Below are 16954 nucleotides of genomic sequence, written 5' to 3' on the forward strand. Positions count from 1 at the left end.
CCATTTTCCACCGATTTTTTAATTAAAAGCACAGGCTACTTTTCTCATCAGTAATTTGACTTCCAGATATATTAAACACATGCAGGAATCTGAGCATGATAAAGTCTTCGACATAATATATTTTATTTAAAGGTTTCCACAATAAAATTTCTGTTTTTTTCCCATTGATAAGTACAGAGCATCTTTCAAGAAAGAAGATTCTTAGCCAATATTAATATGGTGGTTTTGCAGATTTGACAATTTTTAAAAGCATATACATGGAGGGAAAAAATAGAAATATTTTAGTAAAAATAAATTATTATTTTAGCCAAAAATATTGTTATTAATTTTTTTAAAAAATATATATGCACACTTTTTATCACCAAAATATAAAGTAAATCTTATACTGTACCAATATTTTGATGTAATATAAAGTGATTTTTCCCGTTGTTTCAACAATAAAACAATTTTTATCGCACATTGTTATTTATTTTCTTTCTATAATACTCCTCTTCAATAAGTGGAGTTTTTTCTTTGCATTTCAATAAAACTATTTTCTGATAAAATAAATTCTGACATTTCAATATTTTAAATTTTCCTCCAAAGAAAATGATACTAGTTTTGTTGATTTAGATGTGAAAATTTTGTTTATTACCTGAATATTTACAAGACAAAGGTCATTATGATATTCTGAAATTAAATACCTGAGTTATCCAACATGGTTGATGCTCGGCAGATGGCAATTCTATAGAATTCCATAGAATAGCACTTCTTTGATAGAAAAAAAAATAAATTTACCATCTGTAATTGCATTTATGACATGAACAACAAAAAACACTTTAAAAATCCTCAGCGCGATTTTTCATTTTATGATTCGCCCCTTTTTTAGATAGGATCTTTTTCACCAATATTTTTTTATCTCTTTTGTCCAATGTAAAATAGTTACACTTTGGAAAACATCTATCTGTTTTAAGATATTATAGTATTATAACACAAGGTGGCACATCAGGGGAACAGGTGATCGTGTTACGCTCAATTTCTTATCCTCACGGCTACCACTACTTCTGGCTCCGGTAATTTAACAGGTAAATGTCATAGTTTTGTTGTTTTTCTTTTTATCAGTTTTGCATCCTTTAAACCATTAGAGTCCCGTTCGACTGTCATCTTTCTCTTCTTCTGTATCTGTCCTCTGTCGTTCGTCGTAAGTTTGCCAAAGTTAAATATAAATCTTAACTAACTTCGTGTAAAATATAGAAAGCAGGGTGGCTGTACATGTGCAGCTGATAATTTCCACGACAAAGTACATACAAGTCGGAATCGGGATGCAGATCGAATTAGGGAAGTTTACTGATTGATTTTTCGAAAATACCTAGGTCATGTAACTTCCACCAGATATGAATATTCAAATTTTCTCCTTATTTCCGGGAGAACAAATTTCATTCACGTAACACATCCTTGTAAACTCTTCCTCCTTTGAAAATTCGCCATGAATGGAAAAGCAAGACATTTTAGATGCTGTGTCGGCAATTCTTTGGCAAAATTGAATGTTATCTTCTGTCTGTTTGACATTGGTACGTAAAGGTCTCCGTGACCAGACGATAGTCTGCACTGTAAGTATCCGGTCGTCTGCCCGGGAAGTTGTCGTCAAGTGAAGTGTGTAAACCTCACAGCTAGGGCGTCCTCGGAGGCTTGTGGAACATGGAAAAACAGAACAGCCGGTCCTCAACGTGCAGCACTGTTAGTTATTGTTACTCCAGTTTTAGAAGCTTGGTTCAGGTACACAAATATCGATCCTGGAGGTGAATTTTATCCAGGAAAGGGAACGAATCTTGACACCAACCTCTCAGGATATGTTATCCCGGAATTTAAAGTAAACTTAGGCGCTCAATGCTTGTCCCGGTATGATGTCACAATCGTCTGGACTGTGTTAGAATGACCTCTAATGTGACCCCAGTCGATCAGCTAGTATCGGCGAGGCGTATGTCAAAGTCTATCGACTTTGGAAAGCAGCCAAAACAGTGTATGTGATCAGTAATAGATGTTTAAATATGACAATAATATTAAACACGACGATATTCTTGGAGTCTAATGCACGGGAAAAATTACATTAATGTGTGTTGTGCACAGACTACAAGGACGTAGTTATTTGTAAAGAATATTTTATTTACAAAAAAAATAATAAGAACAAAACATGTACATTTTCTGTACGCAAAGCAACACATAAAACATGAACATTGTGCGTTATCTGAAACAATATGGAGTATTACAAACTCCGCCATGAAATATACTGGATATGTTGCCTTATCGGACAACGAACACATCTCCATTCCTCAGTACAAATAAAACTTCGAAAGAACGAGGAATGCCATTGAGCCCAAAAAAGTGAGAGACTCTGTAAAACAGTCCTGCCTGTCATCAACCCAAAATATACAAGATACTAACATAAAAAAACAACAATGTAAGATTGTTTACCTATAGCCACCTTATCGACAATGTGATAATGTTTTCTCCATGCCAAGATAAATCTGTACAATATTTAACAATAAATTCTTAACTAAATAACTACTTTTTTTAAAACAACAATTTTTAAACAATTTTTTTTTTAGATATTTTTGGAAATATTTTTCCTACTCTACTTCATTAAACAAAACAATACACATTTTACATCATTTGATGATATGCAATATACAAAATTGAGATCAAGTTTTTCAAAAGCTATTCTCTTAGAGACAGTATTTGTCTTTTTTCAGGACTGAGATGAATTTGAGGGTCTAATACGGAATATTTCTCGTTGAAAGGAGAAACTGCTAAGGTAAGGCCACCTATATTCATTGGTTTAAATAAAAAAGACCAGGTGATATATACTGTTGGTGATTTCACCTGCCACTGAAGCAACAATTAAGAGCCTGAATAATCCGAATACTGTTTTACGTGTTCATGCAGATTTTTTTTTCACAACAGTATAAACTTGCTTCTATGATATCAATATGAAAATAATCTGCAGTTATCATTTTTTTTAGCGATGTTCATCATATGAAATGCTTCATTTATTATTTATGAAAATGATTAAAAAAAAATTACCCATCTTTGTAGTCTGTATGTATATATGAGATGAAAAGATTGACAGTTTATACACAATATGCAAACAATTAGCGAACACTAGTGTCAGTGTTTGGTAAATTCCCGGGGGTGAATCGATGACCCTGTTGCAGGGTGGGTCTCGGAATCTGACGAACACAGCTGACTGGACAGTACGGCTCGAATCATGTCCATTTCCGTCAGCAATCTCTTTATTTCTTCTTTGAGCTGGCGGTTCTTTTCCTCCAATTCGACGACAATCTTAATGAAAATGTAAAGAAATAGTTTTACCGGACATAAATATTAACGTTTACGAAAATACATTTTTTTTTCACTTCAAATGTTGCTCTCCTGATTTAGTGGTTTAAGAATTCATTTTGTAAAAATGTTTTAATGAGACTTTAGTATAAAAAAATTAAAAATGCTCATTATCTTTATTGTAAACTCGTGATATATGCATGTAATTGTATTGACACGATAAGTAATTTTCCCATTATATGCGTATTTAATATTACTGTTCTTCAGTAAACAATCTTTGTGCCTGATGAAAAAGGAGATCGTTATATACAAGCATTTCTTTTAATATTTTATGAATTACCAAAATAACTGTTCACGATTTGAAAAATAAATTTGTCTAATACAATGAGCAGATTTTTCAAAATGCATATCAATTCACAGATGATCTAAATAATGTAGAAAAATATCAATAACATCTCGGTCAATTTAATTGGGGTGAGCGAGTTTTGTTTGTTTTGTGGTCAGAGCACTCCTGTGTTTCTGTTAGAGGGTGATTCAGTACATCGGATGAGAGTTTGTTAGTCATCAAATTTTCCTCTCTTATAGTTTGTCTGTTGATCGTCTTCGTTAGCAAAGTTGAACGTATATTTTTATTTATATATTAAGGATATCCGTAGCAAATTTTGTTTAGTAAGCTGTGTTTTATTTTTGGGAACACCAGTTATTTTTTTTTTTTTTAGTGAGGAGTTACTATAATCTCTGTATGTAAGTATTTATTGTGTTGTTTTGATTTATTTGTTTGTTTTTTTCTCTCTCGACTGGATAATTTAACAAAAAATAAATAAATTGCATCATCCAAGGTTGTTTGTGGTTTAAAAATTTCACAAAATGTTATCTTTGATGTTTATAATATATAAATACTTGAAGAAATGTTACAGTTATTTTTTTTCTATTGACAAGGAAGTTTCTGATGTTTTTTAAATACCTTGTTACTAGCATTATTAAAAGTGCACCCTTTTTGTCATTGAAATAAATCATTTTAACCTTCTTTAATTCTCCCGATGCTTGTCGCCTTTTTTGACGGAACTTCTTGGCGGCCCTGCGATTCTGTTCTTTTCTTCTTTCCAATCTCTCTATCTCAAATGGCAGTAACTGTAGAAAGAATGACCTCTTTGTTAGCATTTAGACCAAACCAGAGATAATTCTCAGTTTGCGATTTTATATTCTATTTTGTTAATAAAATTTTATTTTTTTAATATTAAAAAAAAGGAAATTATTTAAAGACATTTAGTTTCTAGGAGAAGTAAAGTAGATATATTTATTCTTCATTTTTATTTATTAAATAATTTTATATTCAATTTAGAGACATCTAATCCATAAATCAGATTCTGAAACGTTCATGGAAATTCCTTAATCTTTAACTTTTAACAAAAATGTAATAATGTCATAGTTTATGTCGGTTTATATAGTTAAAATAAATTATTATGAAATAATTAAAAAGTGCGAAAGTTTATAATATTGATCTATATCCTTTCTTATTTTCTTATTTAAAAAAAATAAATCAATGATTCACATGATTGAAAAATATTAAATTCGCATTCACTTTAAAGTGGAATATAAATTCTGAAATTTTCTGAATTTATTATTTTAAATAAAAATTATTTTAAAACTTATAGAAGGATTACATACTCTACCTAAATTTCTTAAAAGAAGATATATTTTCAAATGAAAATAACAAGATATTGTGTAATTATTATCAGCATAATTTTACTAAATAAGTGCATTCTAATATTATACACTTTTTTAATTATTCAAAACTCCTGTCTTTTCTCTAAAATATTTATACAAAATGAATTTACTCCGAAAAATAATTTTTTTAACGATAATCATCAAAATGATCTTCAAAGAAACTTACATTAGAAGTGTTAATAATCTTACGGTTTAATCTAAGTTTTCTGTCTGAGCATATGTTTGATAAATTAACTGCGCAATTTAACAAACACTTGTCCGTGAAAGTCTACCCGCGTGATTGAAAGAGGGAAATGTTAAAGAACTGAAACCGCCATGTGGGGATGAAACATAAATTTGGAAAAGTAAAATAAACTTTATAATTATCATTTTTAGAAAACCAAACCTGAGATTTGTGTATATTTTCATATCAATTTAAATATTTATACTAATAAGGAAATGCAAAACTGAGATAAATAGGTTTCATAATTAAAACAAGAAATGCTTACCGGGGCTTTACTTTGAACCAATTTTGGTTCATCGTCCAAAGTTAAATCTTTTCCCTCATCAAAACACTTCTTTTGAATTCTACATTTAAGCTCCGTTTTCAGAAGTGGCGTGAGCTTTCCTGTCTGGAGAGCTTCCATCGTTGCAGTCAGTAATTCCTCGTCAAGCCCGCCGTCTTCCAAACTCCCGCAGTCCGAAATATCATCCAAATCCATCATGTCAGACTGTCAATGCTTGGAAAAAACAAGACCTCTGTCTGTTGAATTTGAAAAATAATAATAATACCAAGTTCCCGCGAAGTCTCGCAGGGGATGACGTAAATATTTTCTCCAGATGCAAAAATGCTGTGACGGTCAGATACAAGAAGAGAAGGATCTAAAAATAATATTGTGTGTCATCCCACTGTAGTCACCCCCGACCTCTGATGCGCTGCAAAAAAAATGGCGAAAACTTAAACGATTCAATAGCTATTTTTCTTGAAAAATAATTTTAAAATATGTATTTGAAAACAAAGAAAACTTTTGTATATATGAAAATAACGCCTTTTTAAAACCAATTTTGTGAGTACCATTCCTTTTAGTGGTAATTGTTACATAATAATTATCAATACTTTTCCTTATGTTTGGTTAACTCACCAGGTGATTTTTAATGACCGCACTTAGCAATTATCCGATATTTGTGTCATTTAAACATGTGTATTGTCAGTCAGGTTTCAGCACGTTTAGTGTTTATGTTTTATTTATAACTCTAACGTAGTTTCAAGGGGCGTAACTCGTGTCATGTATCTCTATAGCTATAGGTTGAACAACTGAGGGGTCGCTTGTCTGTCTTAGAGCCGGACGCAGCGCTTATTGAGTGCTTGCGCAGACAAGCGTTCTGGTAACTTGTAAACAGAATCGGGTGCTACTTAATATATTTAATTTCTTGCTGAGAACGAGACGGAAATCAATCAATACTAGAGTCGTTTTCATGAACTGACGTATGTGTTACATCGTCAGTCAGGCGGGAACTTTTAGCGCGGAAATTCCCAGAAAACTCCAGCCTCTGCATCTACCCTACTAGTAAAGTCTAATTGATAAATGTGACTAATTATTAAAGTATGGACAATTTGAGAAGCTAGGAATTTCCGTCGCACTGACTAACTGCAGGTTTAGTTAGATGGCTGTGTCATAAACAGGGCGTGGTATCTACTGTATATAGCTAGCGCGGGCATCTGTTACAAACGATTAATCATTTAAATGTAAATACAATCAGCTCTCACTCATTGTTGCATTAATGCATGTTTCTTTTTTTTTTTTTTTTTTAAATTATAGTTAAAATCTAAGTGGACATAAATCTAAAAGTTCCTTTACATCTAAATATCGATTTTTACATTGTGTTTGGAAATGAATCAAATATTCATTAATAAAACATATTACTAAACATTGCCTTAGTAAATGTATTAAATAAAATTCGGTAAACATCAAATGAAAGGAAATCATTTTTAAAAATGGATTAAGGAAAGTTGGGTATGTTTGCCCGTCTTATTTTATGCGCACCACATTAGACATCAATAAGATACCTTCAATTTCCCTCAGGAATAGAAGTGTTAGTTAATTATTTTATTTAAAATTGCTTTTTAAATTTATTTACTTTCCATGTAATTTGCATATTTTAAGATATAATATTAACTGATATTTTGGATGTGTATGCATACATACATGTAGATAGATATTATAGCGAGAATCTCCCACCTTTTTGCACAGATAAATCAGTTCGCACTAATTTTTCTGGAGGCAGACCCGTTAATTTTTTCGGCATATAAATGCAGTGTAAGTAAGTAAGTATTTGGTAATCTAAGTGTCACATGCCAAATATTACAAATAGTAACATAAAATAACATAAATTATGCTGCATGTGAAAGTTTGTTTTTTTTTAAATTTACAATGAGAACACAAAATGCAAACAGTCACATCTGTTAGAACTAGTTGAATTCCCATACAAAAGCTTTAGAGGGTAAAGAATTTAGTGCCTTAACCAGTCACATCTGGTGTAAATCATGCAACTTCTCGATAATTATAAGAATATGAAAGAATGCGTCATAACTATTATATTTGTATGAAAATGACTTATAATATCTGTTAATGAAAAGATTATGTTTCAGATTATTAGTAACTATGCACGTTTTAAATATACCAACAAGTACTACAATAACATACTAAATAATAATAATAATAATAATAAATTTATAATAATAAATTAATAATAATGACAATACAATATATTAAAACAAATAAAATATATTACTTTTTCAGAGTGTTTTATTTACAAAATATAAGACTCAGTTATAATCAGCAGAATATTTAAAAGGCGTGTATCCAGGTACCTTATTGACTAACTATTATTGACACTTTTATCCAATTAAATAATTTGTTTTACACCATTCATATGTTGTTATTAAAAATCTCTGTGTTTTTTTTTTTTTTAATAAAATGAGTATAACTATTCTGCTGAACATTTCATTGTCCTAAAAAAGAATGCATCTCTTAATAAAATTTATGTTCAAATTAAAAAAAAACTTTCTTTTTTAATTTGACATCAGTTGTAAGAATTAATAAATTTTATCTAAAGCTTCAAAGGCATCTATGTGCGTTGAAGCTTTATACGCAATCCTACATCCCCTTTTCCCTCCCTTTTCTTTGCACCCCTTTCCTTTCATTCCCATTTCCTTGCACTTTAAAATTTAGTATTGTAGATTTCTTGGTTTGTACATCACGTGCATTTATAGTTCATTTTCTTTGTATTGGAAAGGACAATTTAAGTTTGTACAATTTGTATTCAATCCTATTGAATACGATCGACTAAAAATGCTTAAATAAAAAAGAAAAACTGTATACAATAGAAAAGTCAAACTCTTGAGACTTTAATGAAAAGCACATTTCATTTAGAAGTAAAATTCATCTAACTCTGTCTCTATCACAATTTGATCAAATTTACAGGTCAATAAACTGTTAGTCTCTCTTTAATTTTTAAAGAAAGAACACATTGACACTTTGTAAGGATGCTTACATAGCATTGTTTTTAAAATTTTGACCACGGATTACTCCGTTACCTAGGCCTGATCAATCGAAAGGCTAACGGTGGTTGTGACCAGTCGACAGGGGATGTTTATTCCCCGTTGGCACCTAATCCCACCTCTGGTGTTGCTAGGGGAACGTGTTTTTTTGCCCTGTTGACAATTTCTATTTTTTAAAAAGGTTTAATGAGATCGATCACAGTTCGTTATATTCATGTTTTTCATTTATCATCAAAGCACATTTGATTACACCATAATTTAGGATTTCTAAATTAAAAAGAGTTCTCAATATTGTGTGTTGTGAATGTTGATTTGAATTACATATGAAAAAGAAAGTTAAAAAGTATCATTTTTTCAAATGACTCTACATATAATTAAAAAAAAACATCGCTTTTGCTAAACATTTCATTGAAATTTTAAATAAAACAGCAAATGAATATTCAAAATACCCCATAACACAGTATGCAATATTTACTGGAACAAAAAAATCTTTGCATAAATTTGTAAATTTGTTAAATCAATAGATATGTGTAGCTGTTGGAAATTAGAGTTTTTACTTATGTGTCTGATAAAATTCCGGTATAATACACTGACCTTTACACTCCACTTATAGAATTTTCTGTTAATTTTATTTGACACCAATAAAAGAAGACTTTTGCATTCATTCTTAATTGAACTTTATGAAAAATTTGATACATGTATTTTATTGATTTTACAAGTTCTACACAAAAACTCCCATTTATTAATAATAAATAATCAATAGAATTCCCTAGATTAGAACATTTTTATTTCGACGGTGCAAAAATACTAGTATCATGGGTTGGCATTCGGTCCGTATTCTTAAAACTTGCACCGTCATAAATATCTTAAAAAGAGTTTCTGGTTGACAATATATATGTAGTTTTGTAGTTTTTGGAGATCAAGTCTTCCAACAATCTGTCGAAATTTCCGTGAATACTTTTTGCGCCCCGTTATTAACAAACCTATTTTTGTATTCATATGAAGCAGAATTTATTCAAAATCTTCTACACGAAAAGAAGATGTCTCTTGCTGTAGCTTTCAATTCAACAATTACATATATATTGACGACGTTTTATCAATTTATAATATTCATTTTCATCCCTACGTTGATTCGATATATCACTTTGAACTCAAAATAAAAGATACCACCGAGTATGAATATTTGGATATTTTCTAGAAAAAGATGATAATGGTACTTTAAGATAAACGTGATGACTTTTTTTTTTATTGTCAACTTCCCTTATTTATGTAGCACAAACCATTATTATCTGCATATAGAGTTTGTCTCCCAGTTGATTCGATACGCAAGAGCATGCTCTACGTACGAACAATTTCTAAAACGAGGCAAACTATTGAGAAATAAGTTGATGAAACAAGAATATACACAGTGTATTTTAAAGTCAACATTTCTTGAATTCTGTGGTCGATACAATGACCTTATCAGCAAATACACTCTATCAGTAAGTCGAATACTGACTGACGTTTTTCATACAAATTATTAGGCCATTATTTTTACACCGAATTGTCTGTGGATTTTTCCGTTTGCCCGATCATGACCAGGAGCACACGGCGGATGTGACTGGTCGACAGGGGATGTTTACTCCTCCACGGCACCTGATCCCACCTCTGATGTTTCTAGAGGTCCGTGTTTGTTCTGCTCCAAATTTGTATTGTTTCAATGAACTTGTGAGCTTAATTACTGTTCGTTATCTTCATATTTCATACAAAGCTCTTAAATTTAAGCAATCCCCCCCCCCTTCGACTTAAAAAAGAGATATAGTTCCCTCAATGCCTCACAACACTGCCTTGTAATTACAAAACCATATCCAGATTGTTTATAATAGAATATATACAGAAAGATCTTATAAATAAAACTGTTAATTACATAAATGTGCTCAGGATCTTTTTTCTTGAAAAGGTGTATCTGAATTTGTGCACGTTATCAATTTGTATGCACAACTATTTGTTTCTTTGTATCAAGTTTACGTAAGAGAAAAAAATTCCATGCAATGCATGCATGAAAACAAATAATAATGTGTTTGTTAAGCTCATCACAAAACAGTACTGTATATGCTAATGCAACAGATATATTAAAACTTGAACATAATATTTTACCAAGCCTTAGAGATTTTTGGGTAATAATATGTGATGTGATTTTATCAAGGTTAAGGTGGTCGATATGTAAAATATGTAACACCTGAGTGGAATTCAAATTTAGTATAGTTTGACCATGACTTAGAGATATATAACGATTCTCTTTGAAGATAAGATCTCTTGGCGATGACCGAGGTTTGGGAAGTAAGGAAGAGATCTAGAGATCGACTAGTACTTTTGTTTGTGTTGAGATAACATGTACATTTATTTCACATTGATTTTGGTTCAGATTTTCCTAAAGAAAAAGTTTATAATTGTATAAAGAGTATATATTTTGATAAGTTATTGACTTATTGTACTGTGACACACATGAAAGAGTACGTAAAAATTAAAATTACAGTGTGTGTGTGCATGAGTTTGTAAATTGTCAACAGATTATATAAGAGATCAACTATGCATTTCTGTATTATAAGAAACTATACATTTCTGTATTATAAGAAACTATACATATCTGTATTATAAGAGCATTTTTGCATTTCTGTTGTCCTTACAAATGGAAATAATGGCAGAACTTAAACTAAAATGAAAGTTATCAAAACAATTCCGAAAATGATCAGCGAAAATTAGAAAATATTAAAATAGCCATCGGCGAAATCAAAATGTTTTAGTTCTAATTTTTATTTGTTTACTGACACAGGCGCATTAAGCAACAAAGAAAATGATTTAATTATATCATATAAAGTTTTAAAGCTAAAAATTGATTAGTCATTATGACTGTTAAACTTCCCATTTTTAATCATAATTTATTATTTTATTTTATTAATGAACCATTAAATGAATGTCAGATGTTAGCGGGTTGTCTTGAAGAAAAATAACTTCTAGTAACGAATGCTTTTGGTCATTAATTCAAAATCTGAAATGACCTATGGTTTAACACAATCAACTAATCTATTCTGATAAAAACACAAGGAAGTTTTTTAAATAGGGAGAGGTTATTTAAATATGTAGTTCTTTGACACAGTTTTTCGGTAAAAAGGGTTAAAGAAATATTAAAATGAATTTTGATTTAACCACATCGGGCTCTACCTATTGCCTTAAATTTACATGCATATCAATAAAAATCTTGAAACATAAATTATGATAATTTGAAAACCTTCTAGTTGTCAAATCTAGTCCAGAAAAAAAATCTCCAAAAAGATTCAGATTCAAAGACATGTCAAAGGATTCTTACCGAGGTATAGAATAAAAATGGCCTTATGCATTATATAAAATGAAAAAATAGAAATCCATTCTTCAACAATGTATAGCTATGCACATAAAATTGGTCATTATTGTTGATCGTTCATCTTTATTAAACCATTTATAATAAATAAAGCAAAGATCTTGTCTGAAAGAGAGAAAAATGTATTAAATGAATAACTATCTTAAAAATTAAATGATCTTAATTCACTAACCCCTGTGTATCATTGTATTTCAACCTCATCAATATGTACAAATGTGCCGTCTTGAATGTTTCGTTATATTAAATATATAAAAAGCTGTAAAATTGATCATTGTTGGCATTTATGATACTCAGTATTACTTGCGTTACAAATTAGAATGAAAAGTATTTTCGGAAAATCGACACTGAAATTAATTTGATTTTTCAGCACGTGTATTAAAAGTGGAATTGAGGGTTATACGACTTAATCAATCTTTCAATCTTTCTTCTAAATTGGAATCTCTAAATTCTGGACCAGACATTAACCTCAGAATATTCCTGTATTAGAACCATAATAAACAAATGTACACTAAAAATGTTATTTATCATTTTTTTTAAAAATATTCTTATGTCATGAATATTCATTTTATATGAATTATATCATTATATGTCATGAATATTTATTTTATTTGAATTATATCATTAGCCATCGTCATATCAGGGTACACCATGCTATTTTACGATATTTCACGATTTTTCATGGATGACGATTTGATTTGTTTTGTTTGATTTATGTTAGTGTTAATGTTAGTTTCTGTTTCATTTCTCTTGAACACCTCTTAGTTTAATAATATTCACACTATTATTTTACAGATCTTACTCATTTTATTTCTGTCCACATTACACTCAGTGGGATGTTGACCAGAATAAGGTTTATTTGTAAGGTTACTTAGCGGTCATTAGATTGACCCTCAGATGATAGTACAGGAAGTGAGCTTGTCAATACTAACAAATGTTATCTAAAGGATTTGAATAGGGACAGTGTGGAAATGTTTATTTAAAACGACAAGCATTAAAAAAGTTTCCCTTCATATCAACGATTATTTTTCCTTTTTGCTTTATAATATTTATTTTCCTTTACTTAGTTATACCTTAATCATAGGTAAACAAATATAGAAATCATGTACACGATGTCGAAAACAACAATATCAACAAGAACAACAACAACAAAAAGAGAGAAAAAAACGAACAAACACAAAACTCACTTGACATTTTTATTGATACACTTGAAGTCTATACAAGAACAAATGAACTTAACTTGTTTAAGTGCTTTATTTGAGGAAAAGTAAAAATATCAAAAAAATATTTTAAGAATATTAAACAAACGTTTCACATCTACAAATACACACTACAAAGATATTATAGCCACCTGATTGTTCGAAGTTTGTGGAGGAAATAAAGACATATTCCAGATTATATGCGCTAGGTGGTTAACAAAATGTCAATATATTTTGAGTATTATTCAATAAAAAATGGTCTTTTTTGTTTTTGTTTTGTTTTTGTTTGTTTATTTGCTTTTTAATATAAAATTCAGCTAAACTAATGACAGCATGAACTAAAAGCTCCTCCTTAATTAGCGACTGTTTTAACAAACCCTGTATTTGTTCACTCACCTTGATAACATTCATTGTTTATAACATAATAGGAATCACAATTTATTTTGAATATACTTAAATGTTTGTATCTGTTAAGAGAGCTGATATGTATTTAGTTTTACACATATATAATTTTAACCTTTTATGGAGTATTTCATTTAGAAAAATGTTATTTCTGCAATACACGCTTAATTTACTTTAAAATTGACCTCATGTATATAACTGGTTCAGCTGTTACTAATAAAATCTGGTTTTCAAAGGGTTTGCACATTGTCTTTAGTAAAAGATGGACAAAAACAATGTATTACAGTAGACGTACTTTTTTTCTGCGTGGGATTAAATTACGCTATGTACACCGTTAAGGGTTTTCGGTTTAAATTTGTCAAAGCATACATAAACTGCATTTGAGACATACAATAGCAGTACATACTACTTCGTACATCTCAAAAAAAAAAAAAAAAATTAAAACGTGCAAACTATACCATATTTATTAAGAGAAAAATGTCTTTCATTTCATTTAATTATGATATCCTTTCATAAACTTTAACTTGTTATCCTAATAATCATGTCTAATGAAATAATCTGTTAAAAAACAAAGTACAATTGCTTAGATAACCATATCTAAGCTGCATTTTGGCGATTAATACATTTACAGTAATATTACATTGCCCTATATGTCTGATATATAATTTTGATATCCATACTGCCAATAATGTTTTACGCTAACTTTGGATATTACAATACTGTATATTTCTATAACGCTTTCACAAAAATATCACAATAATCTCCTATCTTTTTATGTTTGCCACATATCGCTTACATTGACAACTAAATGTTTGGAAAATTCGACTTGAATACAACGAAATTATACAATTGAGGAATATTTATTCTGAAAAAAAGATTTATAAATAATTGTAATTGTTGGTTACTTGTTTGCTCAGGCATGTTTACTTTTTATTAGTGAAGACTTTGTGCAAACCTGATGAAAACCAGCACGGTCCGTATAAAACATGTGCATTTGATCCTACATAATGATAAATTATATTTTCCTGTCTTCATATTCTATAGTCGGAAAAACGTGAAAATAGAACAAGTATACTAGTGCAAAGACTTCATATATTTTTTAAGCATTTCTTCATATTAACAATTTTAATTTCAGTGTTTTATTTTTTTTATTTCAGTGTTTGTACGGAGAAAGGCGCTGGTGATGAAAAAAATAGTATCAACTATAATATCCATTTTTTTCCTACATTGCAAAGAAATTGTGAGATATCAAATCATAAATTTGTCATAGTTTTGTTAATGGAGAAGCGGGCCTGGTACATGAGAGAGAGAGGGAGAGAGAGAGAGAGAGAGAGAGTTTTTAAATTTTTTAAATTTATTGTAGAACGGCAGCAGCGACAAAAATAGATATCACAAGGTCAGGCATATGTAAAATTGGTTTTAATTACTCAAAATCAAATATATTTTTGATGGATTTTCCTCATCCTTTCCATATAAATATGTTTTCTTTGCTTTATAAATTTTTGTCTTTAAATACGAACGAACGATGTCACATGCCTTTTTTTATTTGGTTCATTTTGGTCAGGAGTTTACCAATGACACGTGAGCCAAGCGTTTCCGCAATACACTGAGTACAAGGAAAATATTACAACATGTGAGTGAAGTTCAAAGTACATTTAAAGTCTTAAGTAAATAAAGTTTAACACCAATTATTATTTGTTTTTTCTCAATTTGACTGATATATGAAGAAGAATATTTCTTTTTCTATTTAGATACTTTAAGGTATGTTCAGGGCATCCCAAAAATTAGAAAGGAAAAAAAAAACTTTTATACATATATATATATATATATATATATATATATATATATATATATATATATATATATATATATATATATATATATATATATATATATATATATATATATATATATATATATATATTACATATATATATTATATTGTTCAGCAGTGAAATACTGTGATTTATTTATTGAATAAAAGTGATATTCTCTCACAGTGTGAAAGGATACCAAAATGATATTCTCTCACAGTGTGAAAGGATATCAAAGTAAATAAAAAATAATTTCTGGCCTGTAATAAGATAGAAATAGTAACTAAACCATCTTGATAGAGCTAAAACTGCTAATTTCTTCCCAAATATGTTGCTAAAATACATGTTACAATGTTTTCAATGCTATGACGTCTCAACTGCTCAACTATGACGTCACAGCCCATGACACTGTGTTAAGAAAAGACAGAGGCAAAGGGAAAATCGAAGAAATTGTAATAAATAGAAAATTCAATGTCTTGTAGTTGAATATGGAATTTACTTCATTCGTGAGACAGGATTTTATTTATATTTTCACTCGTGCTTCGCACTCGTGAAAAAATATAAAAAAAAATCCTGTACCACTCGTGAAATAAATTCCATATCCAACTACAAAACATTGAATATCCTCTCTCTCTCTCTCTCTCTCTCTCTCTCTCTCTATATATATATATATATATATATATATATATATATATCTCCTAATTACAGCAGTAAGTAGGGCCTCTATTGAATTTTAATATATTTTAGAAAGTCTCTTTTTTTTTTTTTTTTTTTTTTTTTTTTTTTTTTTTTAAAATGGTCCTGAAAGTCTAATAATCTCTTTGTTTTTTTAAAATTTGTTTATTTCTTTCATTTAAGCAACACATTTATAGAGTCAAAATAATGTTTCAAAAATTTGGGTTGTTTTGTATTTTATTTATTTGGATCCAGGTTGCCTCTGTTTAGGTTGTAAATGTTGTTATTTTGCTAAAATGAATATGAATGAAAAAGAAAACAAGCGAATATATATAGGATGAGATAATTCTTTTCTCCTCATCTTCAAAGACCTAAATAAACTATATTTTCTCTTTATCCGTACCCAAAGAGCTAGAGAATTAGAGTGATTTTAGTGTTCATTCTCTTAGAGTCACTGTTTGAGACTAAGTTTGTTGATGCAGGAAAAACATCTCAACGAAAGACAAATGTTGAACTTTTTTTTTAATTTAACGAGTGGCAATAATACAACATTTTCAAACGTTGACATGTTGTTATTTTGTATTTATTGTCACTTTAAAATTCAGAAATTGCAACATGACGAAATGTTTTAAAAGGTGCATGTTTACATTTAAGATTTTATATATGTATATAACTATTTCCAGTCCGCCTATACCTACATTTGCTTAATTATTGGTGACCACCATTTGTATTTCTTCTGAAACAGTTGGATGCACTTTATTTCCTCACACTAGTCTCTTTGTGGGAACCACTCCGCTCCTTGCAAGGGAAGCCAGATGTTTCGATTTAAGTATCAATATTTTATAACACAAAGAAGGGAAAGTTGATTGGCGTTTAGTACTGAATA

The 16954-nt window shown here is 29.7% G+C and overlaps 1 protein-coding gene and 1 long non-coding RNA gene across 2 annotated transcripts in view; one reads left to right on the plus strand and one right to left on the minus strand.

The window, feature by feature from the left end:
- Positions 1-15286, plus strand: part of LOC133181851 (uncharacterized) — a 34100-nt gene extending 18814 nt beyond the window's left edge. Inside the window, exons 3-4 of the long non-coding RNA XR_009720496.1 lie at positions 2730-2791; positions 14737-15286. This is a non-coding gene — a long non-coding RNA (uncharacterized LOC133181851). The remainder of the gene's footprint in view (positions 1-2729; positions 2792-14736) is intronic.
- Positions 608-6444, minus strand: LOC133181850 (cyclic AMP-dependent transcription factor ATF-3-like). The gene is made up of 4 exons (XM_061316486.1): positions 6165-6444; positions 5532-5958; positions 4339-4446; positions 608-3318 (listed from the first exon to the last, which is right to left on the minus strand). The coding sequence occupies exons 2-4, from the start codon at positions 5745-5747 to the stop codon at positions 3145-3147; spliced, it is 498 nt and encodes a 165-aa protein (XP_061172470.1). The 5' UTR covers positions 5748-5958; positions 6165-6444; the 3' UTR covers positions 608-3144.
- Positions 15287-16954: the final 1668 nt, after the last annotated feature.

Source organism: Saccostrea echinata, unplaced genomic scaffold, assembly GCF_033153115.1.
Source record: "Saccostrea echinata isolate AGI-Se365-2 ecotype Australia unplaced genomic scaffold, CSIRO_AGI_Sech_v1 ptg000009l, whole genome shotgun sequence".
Taxonomy (NCBI): Eukaryota; Metazoa; Mollusca; class Bivalvia; order Ostreida; family Ostreidae; genus Saccostrea; species Saccostrea echinata.

What these genes read in the sequence shown, in the direction of transcription:
- LOC133181850 (XM_061316486.1), bottom strand. Translation starts at nt 5,747, where the DNA reads ATGATGGATTTGGATGATATTTCGGACTGCGGGAGTTTGGAAGACGGC. An exon ending in TGGTTCAAAGTAAAGCCCCG is followed by an intron (nt 4,447 to 5,531) that starts GTAAGCATTTCT and finishes TTCTTTCTACAG; the next exon opens with TTACTGCCATTTGAGATAGA. An exon ending in CATCGGGAGAATTAAAGAAG is followed by an intron (nt 3,319 to 4,338) that starts GTTAAAATGATT and finishes ATTTTCATTAAG; the next exon opens with ATTGTCGTCGAATTGGAGGA.